This window comes from Manis javanica, chromosome 1 (genome assembly GCF_040802235.1).
Source record: "Manis javanica isolate MJ-LG chromosome 1, MJ_LKY, whole genome shotgun sequence".
Classification (NCBI taxonomy): domain Eukaryota; kingdom Metazoa; phylum Chordata; class Mammalia; order Pholidota; family Manidae; genus Manis; species Manis javanica.
In genome coordinates this window covers 167,721,265-167,742,892 of record NC_133156.1, presented here as the reverse complement: position 1 = coordinate 167,742,892, position 21,628 = coordinate 167,721,265, and the positions used below count along the sequence as shown (strand labels likewise).

The 21,628-nt window shown below is 51.2% G+C and overlaps 1 protein-coding gene across 11 annotated transcripts in view; it reads left to right on the top strand.

Moving 5' to 3' along the window:
* Positions 1 to 427: 427 nt before the first annotated feature.
* Positions 428 to 21,628, top strand: part of PAX8 (paired box 8) — a 59,965-nt gene continuing 38,764 nt past the window's right edge. For all 11 annotated transcript variants that reach the window (XR_012133292.1, XR_012133288.1, XR_012133287.1 and 8 more), the window contains exons 1-2: positions 428 to 525; positions 858 to 962. Coding sequence is in view for 8 of the 11 variants with exons in the window: in XM_037012016.2 (XP_036867911.1) it covers positions 938 to 962 (25 nt within the window). In the remaining 3 variants the exon portion in view is untranslated. The remainder of the gene's footprint in view (positions 526 to 857; positions 963 to 21,628) is intronic.

Genomic DNA, 21,628 nt, shown 5'->3' with positions numbered 1-21,628 from the left:
TCCAGCCATGAGTAAGCTCCTACCTTAAGAACCAGGCCCAGAAACAAAAGTTCCCTCCTCTAAAGGAAAAGGCCATTCCAGTAAGCAGACCAGGGATGACAGAGGGACTCAGGGTAGGTAGATCTCACCTCTGCTGGTCAGTGGCCCCAGGAGGACCTAGACCCTTACCCTCAGGCCCTGAGGCCTCCATGCCCCACTACTGGTGTATTTCCAGGCCTGCTGAGTTAGGGCTCAGCTGCCTGCCTCTCCTCTCTCCGCTGGAAACAGAAGCTCTGGTGAATGTTCCAACTCCTGAGTCCACTCAGCCATGTCCCCCTTTGCAAAAATCCTCCCCTTCCCGCACCCCCTACACCCAGCCAGCCAATCCGCGGCCTGCTAGCCTCTCCAGACCCATCTCTCAGGGCCCCGGCGGGATAAAACCGGTTGGCGATGCCGGGTGGATGGGAACAAACTTCAGAGCTAGAAGAGAGGCGGGCCCAGGGCACCCTCCGCGGACCTGGGCAGTGAGGGCCTGCGACCGGCCAGGTATGCTGCCCAGGGGTTGGCTGAAAGCTGACCCGGGGAGAGGGGTGATTCTAGAAGGGATGGTCCCAGAAAGGCTGACAGCCTTTTCCCTCCCAAGTTAAACTGGAAAGGCTGGAAGAGCAGGGGAAGAGGGTACCCAGGCTGGAGTTGGGGCTTCCACAGTGGACCTCCAATCCCGGATCCTCGGGAGAGTGCGCATTAGCCAGGCTAGATTGGTCACACTTGTCCCCCAAATCCTCTGACTCTTGCCACGTGATGAGAGCTTAGGGGTAAAGCTGGGAGAGGTGTAAGGCAGGGGACACGGAATGTCATGCCCCCTCCGTGGTCTGCAGGGCAGCGGCGTGGCGGCGGGCGCGACGGGCACCTGCGTGAGGAAGCCTGAGCACCCGGCGGCTGCAAGCGACTCCGCGCGATGCCTCACAACTCCATCAGATCCGGTAAGGACGTGGCGAAGCCAGGACTCCAGCCCGCGTGGCCGCTTATCTGTGCGTGCGCTCGGGTCGGTGGGGCAGGCAGCTGGCTTGCGGGACCCATGCGCCTGGGGACGCGACTGGAGGCGCCTCGGGCCTGGCTCTCCGCGGCGGCCGGCTTGCTGCTTTCGGGCCCTGAGGTCCCCCTCGGCCCGCGGAGCTGCCTTTTCCGGGCCTTGTATTCGGCTGGCCACACGGAGGGGAAGGCGCTCTCCGTGGGGGCAAAGGGGTGTTCCTCGCACGCGCTCGCCCTTTACTGCGGGCACCCTGGGCCATCTCAGGCCCTGGGCCGCTCCAGTGCTGGACTCGCAGCCCCCCTGCCCCGACCTCTGCGCCCTCGTCCCCGGGTGCGCACAGCCTTTGCTCGCGGCTGCTCGGCGGGACTGCGAGCCCCGCGCATCTCTCTAGCCAACGGGAAGGGACCCCAGGTCCCGGGAGTCGCTGGGTGCACCCGGGTGCTCTTGGACTCCTTTCCGGACGCGGGGCGGACGAGGAGCAGCGCGCTGGCAGAGTCCCCTCCCCACCGCGACCCGGCCCAAGGCCTTCAAGAGTGCTCGGGGTCCTGGCCGCTGCGCCGGCTCTCGCCACCTCCTGACCCAGGCTTGGGGTCTGCACCGGGTCGGGGCTGGCGGCGCGATGGGCTCTGCCGCCTGGCGAGTGGCAAGTGTGGCAGCAGGCGAGGCGCGGCCCGGCCCGCGGTGATGGATGGAGCCGGGCGGGCCGCGGGGAAGGCGATTTATGGGGCCAGGGCGCAGCGCTATCGATTTGGACCGGCGAAGTGAGAGGAAATCAATATTTCAGATGAATTCTCGGCGAATATGAAGTCCCGCTCGGCAAACGGGACATTTGTTCTAATAAGGAGGGCAGGGTCTGGCGCGGCGCGTGGCTGAGATCTCTATTGAGCCGAGAGCGCCGCGCGTCCGAGCTCCGCAGGGGCGCGGGGAACCCCCGGGGCCCAGGGAGGTTTCTCCCGGGGTTTGCTCTGGGGCCAAAAAGCGCAGTCAGCGGACGCTACCTTCCACCCCCGTTCCCATGTGAGACTTGGGCCACCGCCGCGGGCGCCTCCAGGGCGTGGACTAGAGACCGAGGGCCTCCCCCTCAAGGAGCGGCGGGTCCGCAAGCCAGGGGACGCGCGGAGCTGCCTGGCACCCCTTACCCAGCCGCATCCCGGCGCCACTCGCTTTTGACCACGCTCGGAGACCAGCCAAGCTTTAGACCCCCAGTCTTTAGCCAAACCGGGACGCAATGCCGGGGCTCGCCACGCCTCGGGATCTGGACGGTCTCCGGAGTCCGTGCGCGCAGCGCCAAACGCCCTGTCCCGCGTCAGGCTGCTCCCGCCGCTCCCGCTCGGCTCCCGAGGCTGTCCTCCTCCAGGCCCCGGCGTTCCGCTGGCATTTCGGGCGGTGGCAGGAGTGGGTGTCCTAGGACCCCGAATTTATCGTGCAGAACCAGACCCTTCCTCAGTGGCCGCGCGAGAAATAAGACGATATCACAGTCCCTCGGGATGGCTTGATTTTGTTATTGCTACTTACTTTCATTCTGGAAGCACTCATTAGAATAAATGGGAATCAAAGAAGGAAAGGATAAAAGGCACAACTTATTTTTACTCAGTTTTTAATGGGCAACAGACCCAGATGATGAGAGGCCAACTTGCCCAGGCTCAGCTGAAAGTCGCCCTTGGGTTTGGAGAGGAAACTGTGCGCCCCCCGGCAGGGCCTGGGGTAGAGCACTTTTCTCTCTAGGAGACAAAGGGGTTTCATCTGCCCTTTCCCAAAACAAATAAAGAAATCAAACTTCCAGGGGCGGGAGAGCCTTTCTCTTTTCGTTTAATTTAGTTAATAAAACAAGAAATTGCCTAAAACACAGCTCAGAAGGTTCAAGGCTGTGCCCTGTTTCTTTTCTAAACCCTCCCCGGCAGACCTGAGCAAGGGACCCTGTGTCTGTCCAGGCAGTTTACCTGAAGCCGTTGCCCATATTTAGGACTAAATTCGCAAACCCACCCTCAGGCTTTTATAAGCCCAGTTCTCCAGTTTGGGCGTCTTCCCTCTGTCCTGCAGGCACTGTTCCGATTGTCTTGCCTGGAGAGCTCCCACTTTTCTCTCCCTGGGAATCCGGGAGCCGCAGGCGCAGGGCTTTTCGCGGGAGCGAGGCCGAGCGCACGGTTTCCAACAACCCGAGACGCTCAAGAAAAGTTTGCTGGGCGGCTCACTCGGCTGATCACGCTTTCCAGGGAGATCTTAATTTTCCCCGCCGAGTTTTATTCTGAAAGTGTGTGGAGAACGCACAGGAAATTATTCTGGTGTGCGCTGATCAGCAATGGACTGAACGTTCCTCAAAATCAACTGAGAATTTTGTAGCATCAGGGAACAAAGGTCCTCTAAAGCAGAAACGCTTTTTAAAAATGTTCAAAGATGCATGAGAAACAATAAACGCCACATAAATATTAACGTGTAAATGATAACGTGTCAGTAAGGAAGAGAGCTCAGTAAAAGCAAGCAGGTTGCCATTAAAAGTTATGCACAAGAACTTGCTGCAACCCTGTCCCCAGCTCCTGAAAATAGGTTATTCAGGTAAAATACGACCTAAAATCTGTAAGGAACATGCCTCTAACTTCCCTGATCTGAGGTGTAAACCCTGTTCCCTCCTCTTAGTTTTAAAAAGGAGGAGAGGAGGCCAATGGCATTTGGGAAGGATGTTTTCTTCCCAGGTTTCTTGTCTGGTTGGAAACAAAGTCTTCTCAGGGTGGGAAACAGTCTGGAGGAACATGCAGAGGCTCTGGGGCTCCTCAATTCATCTTTGTTTCAGGATGGTCCGTCCTCCCACCCTCCTCAATGCCAGTTAATTAGGAGATAATTTAGCTACCTTGCGAATTAGTTTTGAGATAAGTATCTTTCAAGCTTTGTCATTTTAATTGCCTCACTGATTATAAGTAATTATTTCTAATTGTCACTTTTTTGATGTCTATTGGAAGCATTTACTTGGAACTTTTTTGGGATGAAAGAAAAGTTAATTAATTTTTTTAGTTTGTACTCAAAAAGGCTCTGCCTAATTTTGCTGAAGAGGACAAAGGAAGTGAAGGAAAACAAAACAAAAATTAAGCTCATGGACTTTTATTAAGTTATTAAGGGATATTTTCATTCAAAGGAAAGCATCTACTAATGTAGTAATATGTCAAAACTTTCTATTAATGCCTCAAATCTCAAATTTTAATGTGGCAAATGTTTTGTGGTTATACATTTTCCAGTCCATATACTCACAGTCCCTTTATACACTGACTTCATTTTGGAGGTTACTCTGCTTTGTAATTAATTTTTGTGAAAAGTAAAATCAATAGAACTCAGTATGCTCAGAATAAATGGCATCATTTTTCCAAGACCTAATTAATTGTAAGAAAGATTTACGAATAGTCATCCTTGTTCTGTAATTATTGATAGAGTTGGGTGTAAAGGTGAAACTTTGCTTACGGTGACATGCCTTTTCATACAAACAGTTTAATCATTCACATCCTCAGAATATGTAACTGAAAAAGAAAAGAAGGGAATGAAGAGAAAAAGAAAGTCGCTGAAAGGGGGCAATGGGGGAGGGGAGAGGGAGAGGGAGAAGGTGGCTGGAGAGAATAAAAATGAAAGAAGTTATCTCAGAAACGAAGATAGCCAGGTGCATGGAGCCTTTGTCATTCAATATAAGAAAGTGGAAATTCACTTCAAAATACATCCTTTTGAACAGAATCTCTACCACACCCTTAACCAACTCCTAACCACCACTGGAAGCCCCCACTTTCTTATGCATAAGAAAACGCAGGATTTTCAGGAGCCAGCTCGTCTGGATCTGGGGTGTCTAGATGGCAAAGTCTTGATTTGGTATCCAGGGAAAGGAAGAAAATACTCATTGCAATCTGGGAGCTTATAAGGAGATTTGAGTGTTTATTTTTATTATTACAGCCCCTGTGATCTTCATTCCTAGTTGTGTACCTACAATCGTTACATAGATAGACTTGTGACTCCCCTGCATAGGAAAACGTTTCCGCATTAAACCAAAGTCGTGACAGACACACTCACACCCACTCATGAACGCCTGAGAGGCACAATCAGACAAGATGCGCTCCTGTAAGGTTCATGTCAGCCAGAGCCTTTTTCAATCATTTGTGTATAAAATCTTGTCCGCTTTTAATTATGTTTCTCCCAGATTACGTGGAGCTGCAAGAATGAGGAAACATTTTAAATGAAAAAGAAATTTAAGACGTACAAACAGCAGATAATATCGCATACCAGCCTCACTATTAGTGAAACTGTAAAAATACATAAATAATGCAAAAAAAATCAGCAAGGGAGAGTTTAGTAATGGAAAATTCCCCTGCAATTAAATGAAACAGTAATTTGGTGGAGATATGCCTGAATGAATTAGCATTTATTAATTGTCTTTCACAAAAACAGTTTGTGCGCGTATGTGTGTGTGTGTTTTGAGGAGAAGTGTTTAAAGTATCTATTTTTCCCAGGGAAAAGTTCCTCAAATATCCCTATCAAATTATGTAGTAATCACATTCTATTTTGTGAAAAATCCCCATTCTCTTTCTGGTGAATTTCACCTGAACACAGAGAACATAGGGGTATAGGAGAAGGGCCCCTGTAGATCAGAAGAATGAAGCTGGTCCCTTCTTCTTTTGGGAAGTTTCCAAGTGTGAAACCGATGGGAACGTGCTGGCAGAGCGCGCTCTGCTTAGGAATGTCCCAAGCAGGTCCTGAGCGAACGCCCAGGTGACCCATCTCCCATGGGGCACAAATAACAGAGGCAGAGGAGGCTGCTCCGTGGCTCTGCCCCACCCCCAGCGGGCTCCAGCATCGTCGCCGGCTCAGGCAGGAACTGCAGTTTGTAATCTCAGCGAGGAGCTTGCTAGGGCTGACTGGTGCATGGATGTGTTTACTTTCTCTCACCGCAGTTGGTCTGTCTTCAGTTCTAAGCATTTTTAAGCTGCTCTATTTATCAGTTCAAGAAGTGCGAGCTCTCAGTTGTGCTAAGAAGGCTTCCATCTCTGTGGTTCTGAGTACACAAGGAGCCAAAAGGTAAAAGGAACAATTTTGTTTAAGAGAAAAAAGATGATTTGAAAAGGAGGGGGCAAGGGAATGCACCCCCATTCCAGACCCCAGTTTGCTTTTGTTTCAGTTGAGAGGTGGAGAAAGGCTGAGTCCCCGGTCCTCACTGCTCCCCATGCCCCTTGGAGATGAAACTTGAGGTGTAAAACACCCTCTAAAAAGAGGAGAATGCATCCCAACACTCAGAGTTTTAGGGGGAATGACTCTGTCTGGGTTCAGACTGGAACACCTTAGCCCAGGTTCTTTGCGAGAGGGAGCTATATTTAAGGACATTTTGCCTGGGAAACGTGTGCAATGGCTGCTCCCAACTGGGGTGTTAGATGTTTCTCCCTGGGGGAGGAGTGAGGAGACCAACAGTCCAGGGACCTCCTGATTCCCAAAGACCCCACTACCCCAGGCCAACCAAAGGTCATCCAATGCACAGTGACCCTGGATGGAGTCTGTAGGGTGGGGACAGGGTGGGCAGAGGCATCCACCCTTCCTTATCTGTCCGCCATCATGGTACTTTTAAGTAGATCTTTGACAGTCTGTGATTATTTCCTCAGGTCTGGAGTTAGATGAGACTGTCTGGGTTTCTGAAAGCCCCTCCAAACCCTTCCCTCAGCCAGGTGGAGATATGATGGGCCTCTTCCTTGGGCTCTGGGCCAGAATACACTTCAAGGACAGTTTTCCATTTGAAGCCCCCAATTCATGTCACTGAGCCGGGGCCTTACTTTGACTGGGGCTCTTTCCCCAGGAATGGACCTGGGTGGAAGTCAGTGTCTCCTACTGAGGCATGTCCAAGGTCAAGGGGAAGGAAGTCCAGGAGCCCACAAAGGGTATTTGGGTCCTGTTTCTTTGTTTATTCCCCAGGACCTTCCCACAGTCCCAAATGCCACATCAGGTGCCAGTAGAGCCAGTCCAGCCAAGGCCAATCTCATATCCAGGGAACCACATACAAAGAGCTCAGATACCCTGGCACTTAGTGAGCCCTCAGTACAAGGAAGCGGTGGGTATTACCTCTGAGGGCTGCTAGCGGGGTGTCATTCTGCTGGAAGAGAGCACATGTCCCGGCTCATTTAATTCTCAGGGCTCCACGAGGCAGGTGCTGCTATTGATATTTCTACAGAAGACAAGGGGACTGCCGCTCAGGGAGGCTGATGGGGCTCCAACTCCCCTTTCCATGCCCCCTTCCCAAAGTCTGGCTTGCCTAAACTCCCTGTAGCCCCAGATATTTTCTGCCCACCACCCTGTCCGGTACTTGGGCAAGATCCCTGGAAAGAAGCCACTAGGCCCAGGACCGCTGGCAGGGCCTTCGAGCTCTCAGCTTGTTTTCCCCATCAGTGTCCCTGGCTCTCCAGCTCAATTAAAACAGTCCCCTTACAGTACAGTTCTCAGTCTTCCCATATGTGAAATGGGAGAAGTAATCCCTCCTGGGGGTCACTGTGAAGAAGAAGGGGATGGTCAGCCACTAGAAAGGCAGAGATGGGTCTTCCTTTTAACACATTTCCTGAAGGCTGCCACCTTTCCAATGCACCAAACAAAAACAAAAACAAAAAAAAAGGCAGCTACCCACAGGCACCTAAGTAAATCATAGGCCAACAGGGAACTTACACCTTCGGCATCTCCAAACCACAGTTGGCCCCCTTGCCTGCATCCATTTCAGAGAAGAGTGAGTTAGCAGGGGTGATGGGAACAGCTTCAGAGTCACCAGGAAGACCTGCCCACCGAGTCAGGGGCCATGGAGGGGAGGCTGTGTGTGGGCAGCAGGCAGGGACACTCGAGGGGCTGGCTCTCATTTCCTCATGCTAAGGCTAGCTCTCTCTGCTGCTTCCTCAGGGACCCTCCCCTCCCGGGGTCAAAGCCACATCTTCTGCTCGTGTGGGGCCTCTGCCAAGGTTCAGCCTGTACCATTAGCTGGAAAGGGGTTTAATTTTAATGTGTTCACTTTTTGCTGTGGACAGTAGCTGCCCGGTTCCTGTGCTGGCTGCATTTCTCAGATGACAACCGCTGTGTAGTTTAAGCAAAGGTCGAGGAAGAATTTTTCCACCTCTGAACTCTTTTCTTCCTTCTCCTGTCTTCAGACACGAAGAACATCAGTTCTTCTGACTTGTTCTCCTAAGTGGCCTTCGAGTGACCTGAGCAATTAGTGCTAATTAGTCCCCTGGACATATTGCTGCTGTCAGGCCAGTACAGCAGAGAGGTCAGGGTGATGCATCTGAGAGAGAAACAGCTCAGTCCGCTGTCATCACAGGAACTGTGTGTTTGCACGCCCAGCGCCCTCATATATGCTGTGTCCTGGTTCCTCAGCATCTCTAGTGGAACTGCTATTTCTGGGATAATCTCAGGAGCCATGAGGCTTCAAGAAGGTGAGGTTAAGTCACTGGGAAGCCAGGGCCATGTGGCAGCCTCCCCAGATCTGCAGGCAGCAGCAGGAGGGGGCTGTACCTTGGGGATTTGCCTGTGTCCCAGACCTTGCTGCTTTCTCCCTGTGTGACCTTAGGCAGACCAATGGTGTCTCTGGGCTTGAATTTCCTTCTCTGTATAAAATATGAAGACATTTCAGGGCTTCTAGAATGTATTGAAAGTAAAGCCTGTACCCTCACTTGGCACATGACAGCAACTCGGGCATTTTTTTCTTGCTGCTTATGGAAGTCACCAGGGAGAAGAGGCTCCAAAATTGCTCCAGGGTCAATGCCCAAACATTTCATGGTCTTAGTATTTCCTGTGACACTCTCCAGGAGTAACTTGAAATCCGGTGTCAAAACCTTGTCACAGGTAAAACTTAGGATAGACTTTTCAATATTCCATGTGGACAAAAATAATAGACCTACTGCCTGGGGGTGTTGAGTTAAACGGAAGACATATGAGAAGAGCTGCCTTACACCTCTATAGCCATTATCAACCTCTCCCGCAGCCCACCCTGGGAAAGGATTATTTCATTTCACCAGGAAACTCAGTTGGAGAGGAAACACGAGGCTTCTGATAGAACAGGCTGTCCATGGACTTTACGTGGGAATCCAGAATGTTCTAGGCTTTTAATAGAATTGGTCTTAAAGGAAGATGATCTGACATGTGTGCAACTATGATGTGTATGTAGCCAAGATAGGACCACAGGAAGGCTTGTCCTAGGTACTTGTTCTTAATTGGCACAGTACCATACGTTTTTTTTTTTAAACACTGAAATCAACTAATCTTCTGTCTTCTCTTGTCTACCTCCCCTAGGACCTCCCCCAATTCCCCTTCTTATATTTTCCTGCCTTGTATCATAATAGCTCAGCTTTGGCATGATAAAACACATCTGTGATTAGCTGAGCACCTCATCGCTGATTCAGCTCTGTTTTGTTCTTTTACTCTGACACTGAGCTCCTTCTTGAGGACTGTCAAAATGGAGGTTCCAGGAATGGGGTGACCTCCTGACATGTCCATGGGCATCTGGCTGTGACTTTGAGGAGGGACTGAAAAGGCGGACTGAGTTTTGGGAGAAAGGCGTCTGGGCAGGAGACGTACTGGAGTCAAGCTAGGAGGCAGTTGTGTTCTGAGGGTCAGAGGTTAATTTAATTTAGCAAGCCCTCGTGGAGTGCTGCCCGCCATGTGCAGGTGCCATGCCAGTGATAGCGGCAGTTGCTGCCCGGTCAGTCGAGGTAAATGGACGAAGTGAGAGGTACCTTCTCAGGGCAGGGAGCTGGTGTCTTGTGATTCCCTTTCAAGGGGACAGACCAGGAGGGGAAATAATCAGACAGAACAGTTCAGTAGTAGACAGTGACTGAAAACTAACAAGGCAGGTGGTGAGAACGGCAAAGTTCATTTACCTCCAGTGGTCACATTGTCACCAATAACAGATAAACCTCCCCCAGCCTTCTTGCTTCTGGTCCATCCCTGGGGCATTCGCTGTCCCAGAAAGGCAGCGCATGAGCCTGTGTAGGGTCAGCCAGCAAGCTCTGCCAGGGCTCCAGGCTGGGGTGGCTAGCTGGCTCACGGCAAAGTGCTGCAGGGCGGTGGGTGCAATTGCCATGGGACGTGCCCACTTTTGCCCAATCAAAACGCTTGATAGATGCTTCCAGTGCTCAATGCCTATGTCTTCAGGGATTTTTCAGACCTGCTAGGACATCCCCCACAGGCCTTCCATCTCCTTGATAGTATGACAAGGCCCACGTCCTTCCTGTTCCCATATTCTGTGATGATATGGCAGCGCCCCATATCAAGAAGGTCCCGTGCCCTCACACCCCTCCCCTTGTCCTGTGGCCACAGAGCTGTCTAGACAAACACCCCTATCTGTGACAGGCCTGCCTTCTGCTAGTGGGGCCTGCTTTTGTGGGTTGCTATCCTCAGGGCCTGGCTGGAGCCTATTGGCTGGAGGGCACCTGTCTTCCCAGGAGATCTGAGCCCAGGAGCACATTGACTCCTGCCCACACAGCTCCCTGGAAGTCACTCTCTGTACCATGGTGTTGGCACCCCTGTGCACAGCCAGCTATTGTGTGCAGACCCATTTGGTTGGTTCATCAATCTGCCCCATGTAGATGGTGCCATCTTAAGGCCAGGGAGCCCCTCTTTCCCCACTGCTGGAGGACAAAGGGGATGTTTCTGAGGCTTATGGGTCAGACACACATGGTTTTGAGACACCCCTGCCTCTGTTCAGTCACTATACCTGTGTGCCCGTGGCAGCCTTCCACTGTACAGTGGACTCACAGCTCCTGCGCGCGTTGTGAAGCCCTTAGTCACAGCTCCCTGCAGCCCTGCTCTTCTTGCTGACCAGCCCTAATGCCACCTCTGAAGCCTTCTGAGACTCTTTTCCCCTCCCCAGCTCACTGAGGTACAGCACTGGAGGTTTACAGCATGTTGCAGTCGGCTTTGTGTAGGGTCCCTTATCTGTGTGGCTTTTGCCTTCTAGACTTGAGCTACTTGAACGCTGGGGAGCTTCACACATCCCAGGAACTTCATGGGTTTTTGTTATACCAAACAGCCCACTGGACCCAGAGTTGTTTAGGGCCTGTAGGGGCTCCCAGACAAGGCTGGTGAGGAATCTGAAACCCCACAGGCCCCACAGGCTTTGTGGCAGAGCAGGGCTCCACACTTAGAAACGGGGCCCTCTCCATGACATGGGGTGGCTGTCTGAGCATGGCTTAGGGTTGAGAGAAGGCTCACCCAAGCCCAGTCAGCTGTGGCCTCATGTGGGTGAGTTCTGGCAGGGGAAGGAGAAGGGCCTTCTCCAACTTCTGACCACTCACAACACCCACTGACAGCTGTCAACACACAGTCACACGTAAGCACAAGCATACACAGCACATGCGCTCTCATGCACCCAAATATACAGAGACTCACACATGCATGTGACCAAGGCTGGGACCAGGGTGAAGCCCAAAGGCACCCAGGTGCAAAATTTAAGGAGGCTCCCACTCTGGGGCTCATGCAAGGACAGGGTCCTCCCTGAGAGCGAGCTCTCCCTCAGGTTGTGTACCTGAGGCCCGGCTGTCCTGGCCTAGTTCCTGTGTAGGACACATGCACCCACACACCAGTTACACCCACATTCATACACACGTGAGTGACATGTCTTCACACACATACCCACCCATGCATACATACAATGCTTACCCTTGCACACACACATACACACTGGGAAGAAGTCCTTGTATGTGTATATACATCACACTGTCCTAGGTCTGTGGGTGGAAAAAAGAAGGCTGGAGAAACCTCTGCTCTCAGACACCCCAAGAGATGCAGCCAGGAAATTACAGTTGCTGAGTCCTGATTGAGTCCACAGGTGCTGAGAAGACACCTATAATGGGTGTGCTAAGGATGGGGGCTCAAGATATGTGGGGACTCTGCTCTGTGTTATGAGTCATCTCTGGTCGGTTTAGGCACAAGGTCATTAATCTGCGACCTCTTTGTTCTTGCAACCTATAGTTTAAGGCCTGAGGAGAGGAACTCCAGTGTCTGGCCATGCACTCCTTATTGGCCCCCCACTTAAGTTATGGGACATGGAAGGCCTTACACAGACTTGTTTCCAGTGAGACTCAGGGACAATCTGTCATTTGCGCAGGTCACTCACGCCACTATCAGAGCTGCTAGGAATACTAGGTCTCGGGTTCTAGGTGGCTCTTCCCGGAAGCAGACAGGGTTACCAGGACAGCAGCAGGACTTGCCTATTTTAGGATTTGACCTCTTGGTCCCCTGAGGACAACAGCATTGCAGGTAGGTGGCTGAGGACAGTCACCAGCGGGTTTGTCTACTCAACCTGAGAAGATCCTCCTAATCCCCTACCTAGGCAGTGCTGCCCCAAGCCCCTGAGCCCTGCCTTTATGGACACACATGCTGTTCCCTAAAGCCTGCAGGGCAACTGTGGGCAGGAGCCAGGCTCATGGATGCAGTTATAGCACCTGCATGAACTGATTATTATCAGCAATATGTTGTCACCATGAACATTTTGTACATTTGATCCACAAATATTTGTGTAACTTTCATAAATCGGTGACTCTCAAACAGTGTTTCCCTGCTAGGTGGGCAGAGGTGCCCGCTGATGTAATGAAACTGAACAATGGCAGGAGAAAAGTACATTTATGGACAAAATGTCTTCAAGTTTAAGGTGTAATTTTTTTCTTTTTAATGGCCACCACCTGGTACTTCCCTTAGGACCTAGGATATGAGGAGCAACATGTGATAATCTTTGCTACATTGAACATACTGTTTTGCAATGTTCTTTGCAGAACACTTATGTGTGACCTTCAGGTGGCCAGTCTACTGGCAAGTGTCAGAGAAGCTGGTGTTTTGAGGCTGAAATTGCCACGTGGTGGCGGTGGCACTCCAACTCTGGGAAACGATGAGCTCCACACACCTGCCTCAGAGGCATCCTGAGTGCTTCCATCCTGGAGAATTTACATTGCCACCATCCAAGAAAGGAGCCACTTCCCTGGGCCCCCACCTCCCACATATCACTTTTCCCAACAAAATCCCCTCCTTTCAAAGCACATGGTATATCGCGCATGTGTATCAGTCATTTAAGGAATCCAGTGGCTTTGTGGCAGAGTAAGTACACTCGCCCATCACACCTTGTACAAGTTGCCCCTTTACCTCAATCTCAGCTTCCCTGGGGTACACCTGGAGCCATGACCCCTCTCCCGGAAGTTTTCTCTGAAGAGCCTGTCACCCTTCAGTTTCCATCCCAGCCACCTGTCTTAGCTTGAGCTATTCTAACAAAATACCACAGACTGGGGGCTTAAACAACAGATATTTATTACTCAAGGTTCTGGGGGCTGGAGTTCAGGGTCCTGGCGTGGCGGGGTCTTCTGAGGACCCTCTTCCAGCTTGCACATGGCTGCCCCTGCGCCATGGCCTCCCGCGGCTTCCCTCAGTGCTTGGGCCTGGAGAGAGCTCTGGTGTCTCTTTCTCTTCATCCAAGGACACTAAGCCCATCGTGAGGGCCTCACCTTACCACCTCATCTAACTTTTACCACCTCCCAAAGGCCCTGCTCCAAACACTGTCACACTGGCGTTAGGGTTTCAACATATGAATTTGGAGGGTGCAAATATTCAGCCCACAATACCAGCCGTAGAAATTATGATTCATTCTTTTCAGATGTGCAAGCCACTTGGTCCACTATGCAGAGATGCTTGTATTCCCAGCTCTCTGCTCTCCCATGACAGACCTGTCTCCTCTCCTTCTGGCCTTTTTCTCTTATGTGGGTGCTCAGTCTGGACTCTGCACTGGGCCACCTCAAGTTTGACTCCAGCTCCTTACAAAGCACCTGGTGGCTCTTCCCTCTCTGACTCAGACTCCCCACACAGCCACACCTGCCAGGCAGTGCCCTGGGGAAATCCTCCACTGCTCCCTCAACACCCTGCCGTGCTTCACAACTCCCAGTTCCTGTGACGTGCTCTCACCAAGCCTGGAGTTCTGACTCCAGATTGTTTCAAGAGGCATTATTACTCTAATATTCAGCTCGATAAGGACACATTACTGAGTCACTCAGTATGGCTGGCATGGAGTAGGCTTTGGGGCCTACAGAGCTCATGAGATCATTCTTCAGCTGACATTCTAGAGAACAAAAAGCAAACTGGACTTCTAGCCACAAGCAAAGAGAAAGGAAAGGTTTCCATGCAGATTGTCACACCATGCTGAGCTTGTAGGAGAGGGAGGCATGCTGGGCTCTGCTTGGGTGGGGAGAGGGAGCTTCAGGGCAGGGTTCCACCCAAGGACTCCGGGATAGAGCAGCAGGGGCAGAGATGTGGACTCCTGGCAGTGCATGCAGGCCCGAGGGGCCAGAGTCAGCCTGGGTAAAGTGGACAGCAATGGGAAGACAGCAGGGTTCGGACAAACTGTGGGGGGCTTTGTCCAGAAAGGCCAGGCTAAGGCATTATTTCTGACCCTGTTGCCAAGAAGCCTGGGTCAAAGTGCTCTCACTATTTGGAAGTATTTTACTCACACTTCCTTTGTTGATTTTCACCTTCTTTTTAGCTGTCTGGCCAGAGCCATATACCTAACTGATCTGTCTTTTTTCTCATCTTTTTATTAAATGGGAAAGCTTGGCAATAATCTGTGAGAGCTAGGTGATTTACCTTATCAACGTGTACTGATTCTCTCCTTTCCCTGCCCTGTTCCGGAGATCTTAGCCTGGTGATTTTCCGAAATAATCTTAGAGCCTCACTTGTACTTCCTTTTAATCCAATCATTAACAGGCATTTGTGGGCAAACCGCTGGTGTACGAGCTGAGAACATTCTGTCGCACCTCCCTGACCCTATTTCCCGCTATTTCCATATGCAAACCTATGTTCCAGCCAACTAGTCTTTGTTTCCAAAACACACTGTGTGCATTCCCGCCCTGTGCCTCTGCCCATTCAGTGGCAGCTGCCAGGAACACCGTCCCTACTCCCACCCTTTGGACAAAGCTCTCCCCAGCTTCCACCTCCTTAGCCAGCCCCTCTCAGACACCCTCACCTGCAGTGAGGTCAGGCTGAAATAAGACCTCTTTCCATTCTATCTCCCCAGTGCTTTACATACAATCCCATAGGGCATTTGGGCTCCACAAATACCCATGATGGTAATTTTCACACAATTGTCCAATCACATGTTTTATTGTTTTACCAGTTGGCCTAACCTGTGCATTTGAGTTTTGTAAATGAAGGTTTCGTAACATGAAACACACTTGATCCTTTCACATGATATTGCTGTAATTACTCTTCTATTTTCTTTATAATAAGTGCCACTCAGGGACTGAGGAGACAAGGAATGCAGCCTTTTAGGGAACCAGATGTAGCCACTGAGGCCTGAGCTACCCCAGTGGGACCCTCCCTGGTTCCAGGGGCACCTTGCTGGCCTGGGCTTAGATGTGGGGTAGTCAGTTGGGCAGTGGTGGTCCCTGGAATCAGCAAACACTGGCAGGTCTGGGTGAGACTGATTCAAGAGGGCTTTCCTGGTGGCTCTGGGTATCAGCTGGGCAGGGTGGTTGGTCAGATGGAGGCTCCATCTGTAAGAACCACCAGTGTTAAGATTCTGTAGGTTGGGAATTAAATTCCCCACACAATGTCTGGCACCTAGTAGACATGTGTTAGATGCTTAATAAATATTTGCTAAATGAAAGAACCTTTTTGAAAATGTGCTTTATCAAGTGTTTCCCAAGTATGGTCTCTAGTCCCAGCCTCAGAAGCTCCTGGGACTTTGTCAACAAGTCAACAAGTGTGGGACCCTGGATTTGGCATCATTCACCAGCTCCCAGTGGTTCTGCTGGAGATCAGCATTTGAGACCCATGCATCTGGAGTCAACCCACTCTAGTGTCTCTCATCTCAGGCTGCCAGGGAGGCGGCCCTCTCCCTTCCCGGCACCCGCTCCTCTCTGGGGCTCCCCACCTGGCCGTGGGCAAGAGTAGACCAGAGCCAAATGCAGTGGCAGGCCCACTCTGACCGGCTGTGCACAGCCACTGCCACTTCCAGGATGGTGCCTTCGCCTGGAAAATGAGCTCAAAATGCCAGCCCACTCTTCCCATGGCCATAAAGACCATCTGTGATGCCACCAAAGCCCAACTGATATTTGTTGAGTTGAATTAAATTAAAGTATCACTTACCTCAAAGCACTTTCAAAGGGCTTTGCAAATATTAGGTGAGTCCATAACCAAACTACAGACTGGTACATAAAGTTCTTGAAAGGAGGAGAAGCCTGGCAGTCCCAGTAGATGGGGGGTGGGGAGTGGTAGGGAGCAGCCTGGCTGGGCCCGAGTGAAGGACAGCTACACGAAGACTTTGCTGTGCTGATCCTTCCACCACATGCTTTAAAGGAGGACTGGCCACACAATGGAAGACTGAGGAAGGGAGGCCAGGGTGGTGGCTCTGTAGAGAGGATGGCAATGCCAAGAGAAGCAAGTGCACGTAGAGAGCGCCAGACGTGAGAAGGTGTTTGCACACTGCCTTTTACTGAAAAGTCACTTGTGGGGCAGATCAGCGCCCTGCAGAGCAGCCCCCAAGCTTGCTGTATCTAACTTGGTTACAGCCCTGCTGATCTGTGTGTTCCTTTGCTGGGGCTGCCGTAACAAAGTGCCCCAACTAGGTGCTTACACTGAGAGCTTACATCACAGAGATGGCTTACCATTCCAGAGGCTGGAAGTCCGAGTTCAAGGTGTGGGCAGGGTTGGTCTCCCCTGAGGCTGTAGGGACAGTCTGCTCCTGCCTCTCCCCTGGCCTCTGGCGGTAAGCTGACAATCTCTGGTGCTCCTTGGCTCCAGCCTCGTGGCATCCTCCCTGTGAGTGCACACGTCCCTTTTCTTGTAGGGACAGGGCTGCATTGGGTCAGGGCTCATCCTGATGACTTCCTCTTGGTCACGGGCAAAGACCCTTTTTCCAAATGAGGTCACACTCTGAGGTACTGGGGATTGGGACTTTAACATATGAGTTTTGTGGGGACACAGTTCAGTGCCTAACAATGTGAGTGTCACAGATTGTTGATGTAGCTCAGCCCCCAGCCAGCCCTGAACCAACGCTTAGCCACTTTAGGTCTGAGTGACACCAGCTGCAGAGGCCCTGGGTTGGGCTTGACAGGAGAAGCCAATATATGTTCTCAGCAGCTTTTCTTTTCCCACCCACCCCAGTGTTCCTGCAGAGGAAGGGATTCTACTTCCCAGCTCTGGGCCTTCTGCCTGAGGAAATCGAAATGCCAAGCAAACAAACAAGCTGAGAAGAGGGCCAGAAATCTTTCAGGCTGTGCCTTGGTTCAGGACATTCTGCCAGCCCCTGCCACCAACATCCCCCACTGTCTGCCGGGGTGACCCCGGCCAGCACTGTGCTCAGGTCACAAGGGGTCTCTGGAAGGTGGAATGAATAGGGACTTAGGTCAGAAAATGTGAGTCCTGTCCTGACTCCACCACAAAGTGAGTCTATCACATTAGACGGGTCACCTCTCCCTTCTGTCCAGAGACACTCTCAGCAGTGCCCCACAGCTGTGGTGCTGGACAGGATACTAACGTGTCACCTCAATAGTCCCATAGCCAGAGGCATCACTCCACCATCTCACAGGTATGCAGCAGCCCATGGACCACTGAGAGCCAGTTTCCCTCATTTTCTACAGGTAGACTCAGAGCCACCCACAGGTAGCTTCCTGCATGGAAAAGCCGCCCAATGCCCCACTCAGAGGTCTCTGAGACCCTTGCCGGGGATTTCTGGCCCCTGTTTGAGGCTTCAGGGCAGTCCCAGAGTTGTAGATGTTAGAACTGGAGGACGTTAAAGATCATCTGCTCCCTCCAAGCCTGATGGGGAAACTGAGGCACAGGCAGGCACAGCCACAGAGTGGGGGAACCCCAGGTCTCTTAGTTCTCAGCACCCTGGCTCCCTCTCCTGAAACCACAGCCTGCAGGCCACGTTGGCCCCCTCTGTCCCTTCTGTCTCCTTAGCAATGGTCATTCAGCTTGTAGAGTGTGGCACTCTGCTATGGTGCGGGGTTCTAGGGAACTCGCTGCTGATAGGTCAACAGGTATGGAAACCACGGTTACTCAGTTCTGTCAGATTTTGCTCAGCGTGTCAGGCTCAAAAAAAGGGTTCTTCATTTGTTCCCACCTATTCTCTCAGGATGGCCAGCCAGGCCTCTTACTTCATCCCCACCCTGGTCCTGAGAGCTCTGCACCATGCATGCACACACACAACACACACACACACACACACACACACACACACACACACACACACACATACACAAAGACACAAATAGCTATGCACACCCACAGAGACACAAACAGCCATGCACACACACACACACACACAGATGTGCACACACACATATAGACTCACACACACACATATGAACAGCAACACATACACGCACAGATATGTACACATACACAAATAGCCATGCACACACATAGATACACACACAGACACAACCACACATGAACAGCTATGCACACACACATAGACACAAACAATCACACACACCAACAGCTGCAGACACACAGACACAATCACATGCACCTGCATGGACACACACACAGAGACACGAACATCCACAGACATAGACACATACACACACATATACGTGCACACATAGGTATACTCACAGACAACACAAACACACACACACAGGCATAAACATGCATGAAGACATGAACAGTCACATACCCTCAGGGACACACACACACACCACCTTTCTAAGTGAGCCTCAAGTTCAGGCCAAAGCCCACCCTTGCCAGCCACTTCATTGCTGAGCTAATGAATCATCTCTGATCTTAGTTAAGATCTCAGAAGCATAGAATCCCAGTTAAAGAATCTTAAGGGTCATTTTATTCAACCTTCTGGATGAGGCAAGATTCCCCTCTTCTCTTCCTTGAGTGTTTTCATTTCATTCAAGGTGCCCTCAGCCTCTGACCCCCATCACTGCTGTTCCACCCCCCCATCATGCTGTTCCCTTTCCTTTTCTGCCTCTGTACCCTTTCCCCACTCCATGCTTTCCTTTCCCCAGCAGGGGCCCTTCTAGCTGCTTCTCCCTTTCCTCCCCTACCCATCTCCTGGTGAGTGTTAAATCAGTGGCCACAAAGCCCACATTTATAACATTGCAATTTAGCTGTAGAACCTAGAAGAATGCTACAACAGATGTCAGGCCGAGGGTTGTTTATGATCCACCTTCATCCCACTGTGCACACACACATGCACACTTGTGCACACAGATGTGCACACACACAGCCCCCCTTAGGTATTCCACAGGGTTGTAGAAAGAATTGAAGGAGATAGTGAGGGTGAATGGATTTTAAACGTAAGGTTCTATAACATGTCAGGGATTATTAACCTGTAAGTTTCTCAAGGACAAGAACTGTGTTTTCTGCCCAGAAACCATCTCCCTACATGCACACAGCCTGTAATGTTATTAGATACAGAGCGGGTGCTCACTCACTTGAAATCTAATAAACTAAAGATTGCTTTAATATAGGCCAGTTTTTTATAAATCAGCATTAATATCTACAGGCCTCTGACCTCAGGGGGAATCGAAGGTACAGCACAATGATTTGTATAGATGCTGGGCTGGTAAGTGCACAGCCAGCGGGGGCTGGCACACCTGCTTTGCACATCTCCATACTCCCAAATGCACAGGCCCTGGGCCTTTCACTGCAGCCCCGAGCATGTGATATCAGGAGCCTGTAGGTATCTGGGAAGAGGCCAGGGGAATGACCTCTAGTTAACCTCTAGCAAGCCCTGGGACATTCTGTTTACAGGCTCTGACTGCAAGTTTGTATTTGATCAATTAATTCATGCTTTCAATAAATATTATTGATCATCTATTCAGTGGATAAGATCTCAGCAACCACCAGAGGAACTTTTTAAAAATACAGATTCAAGAACACGGTGCCAAGTGATTCTGGTTGAACTGACCGGAAGTGGAAAATTCCTGAATGCCCGAGGATATTCCAATGGAAAACCTCCTCCTTGTAGGGCAAACTCACCCTGACAGAGAACGCACTGCACCTGCCTCACAGAGTTAGGTGTCTATGCGCACCCACAGAGACACAGAGGGGCAGTTGGTGGGGAAGGCAGGGGAGGTGGATGTTCCTGAGAACTGGTCCAGGCAGGCTTCTGTCCTCAGGACATGAGGCCAGAGTGTGGAGTGTGGACTGGCCACCACAAAGCCACATCCTCAGAGAGGAGACTTCACCTCTTCAGGAAGGCAAGGGAGTTTGTCTCCAGTTTGGGACATAGGGCTGGAGGAGAAACAGGGCCCAATCTGGGTCATGGGAAGAGAGTGGCCCATCCACTGTTTGAGCTACTGAGGGAACTGATAGATCTGAGGAAGCTGGCAGAGGCTTCCGGAAATCTTTGAGACAGCCCCCAAGAGGAACCTAGTTGGGGAACCCTTGACCTCGGTGACTCTTCAGGACTCAGAACAGCCCATGTTTTCCCACCTGCATGTAGCTCTGTAGTCCCGGAATTCCCAAGGCGACCAGATTGACTTCAGGACGAGGCAGGGCCTCAAGCCAAGCAGGACTTTTCTTAGGGAGCTTAGAGGCCTATTGACATTTGCAGCAGCTCCATCCCTAGAAATCCACACACTGGGGCCCTTCCTGGGAGGGAGGGGACAGGGTTAATCTAAGGGCTGGGGGAGGTGGAGAAAGGCCTTGAAACCACACAGTAAAGCCAACCAGATTAATAGAGGAAGAGAGAGGGGGGTAGACCATTAAGAAGACAAAGAGAAAATCATGCTGGAGCAATAGAAACGGAAATCTAATATCAACTAGGGAAAAATAAATGGAGATTAGGGCAAACAAATTAGCTTTAATGGGTTCAATGCTAATACAAGAATAACAGCGAGCTGTGAATGCCTTTGAGGGGAGATGGATAAAGAACCTGAGCAGCCAGGCAGGCAATAAAGAAGATGCAGGGAGGGGCCGGCCCCAGGAGCTGGGGAGGCGAACAGGAACAGTGGGACAGTGGCACGGGCGGGTGGGGCTGCCCATTCCATCGGGGCCAGGGAGGAGCTAGAACCAGGATCTGCCCTGGGCAAGTGGTGGGAAGGAATTGAGGACAGAGAAATAGACGGGAGAGGAGGGGTGAAAAGAGAGTAGAGGGGAATCAACCAACAGGGAGCGATGGGGGGCATATAATGGGATTAGGTTTGTACTCTGACCAGAGAAAATCACAGAAAAGGAAAAATTAGGCTCCAACAAATGAAAACCTGGAGAGGATTTTGAAATGGGTTTTGGAATGTCCCACACTCAGTAAGTGATGTGAAGACCCATTCACCCTAGAGAAGGGTCTGGCGGTCCTAAATCACATGCTGCCCCGGGCACGGGGGCTGAGCAGCACTGGGACCCTCAGCTCTGCCCCTTTGTAATGACACAGCCTTGGGAAATTACGGTCTCTGCCCCCCATCTCCATATGTGGAGTGGGGATGCCATGCTGCCTACCCCAGAGGGCTGTCATGAGATCGGAGTGAGCTAAAGCATTGGATTGGTCCACCGCCTTATGCTGCCCTCAGTATCCCCTCTCAGCTGGGAGGATACTGAAAACAGCCCTTGCTCCCATCCTCCTTCCCTTCATTCCTCTTCTTTTAAGTCTAACATTGGTAAAATACCAGCTACATCTCACTCTTCCCCAGCTGGGGG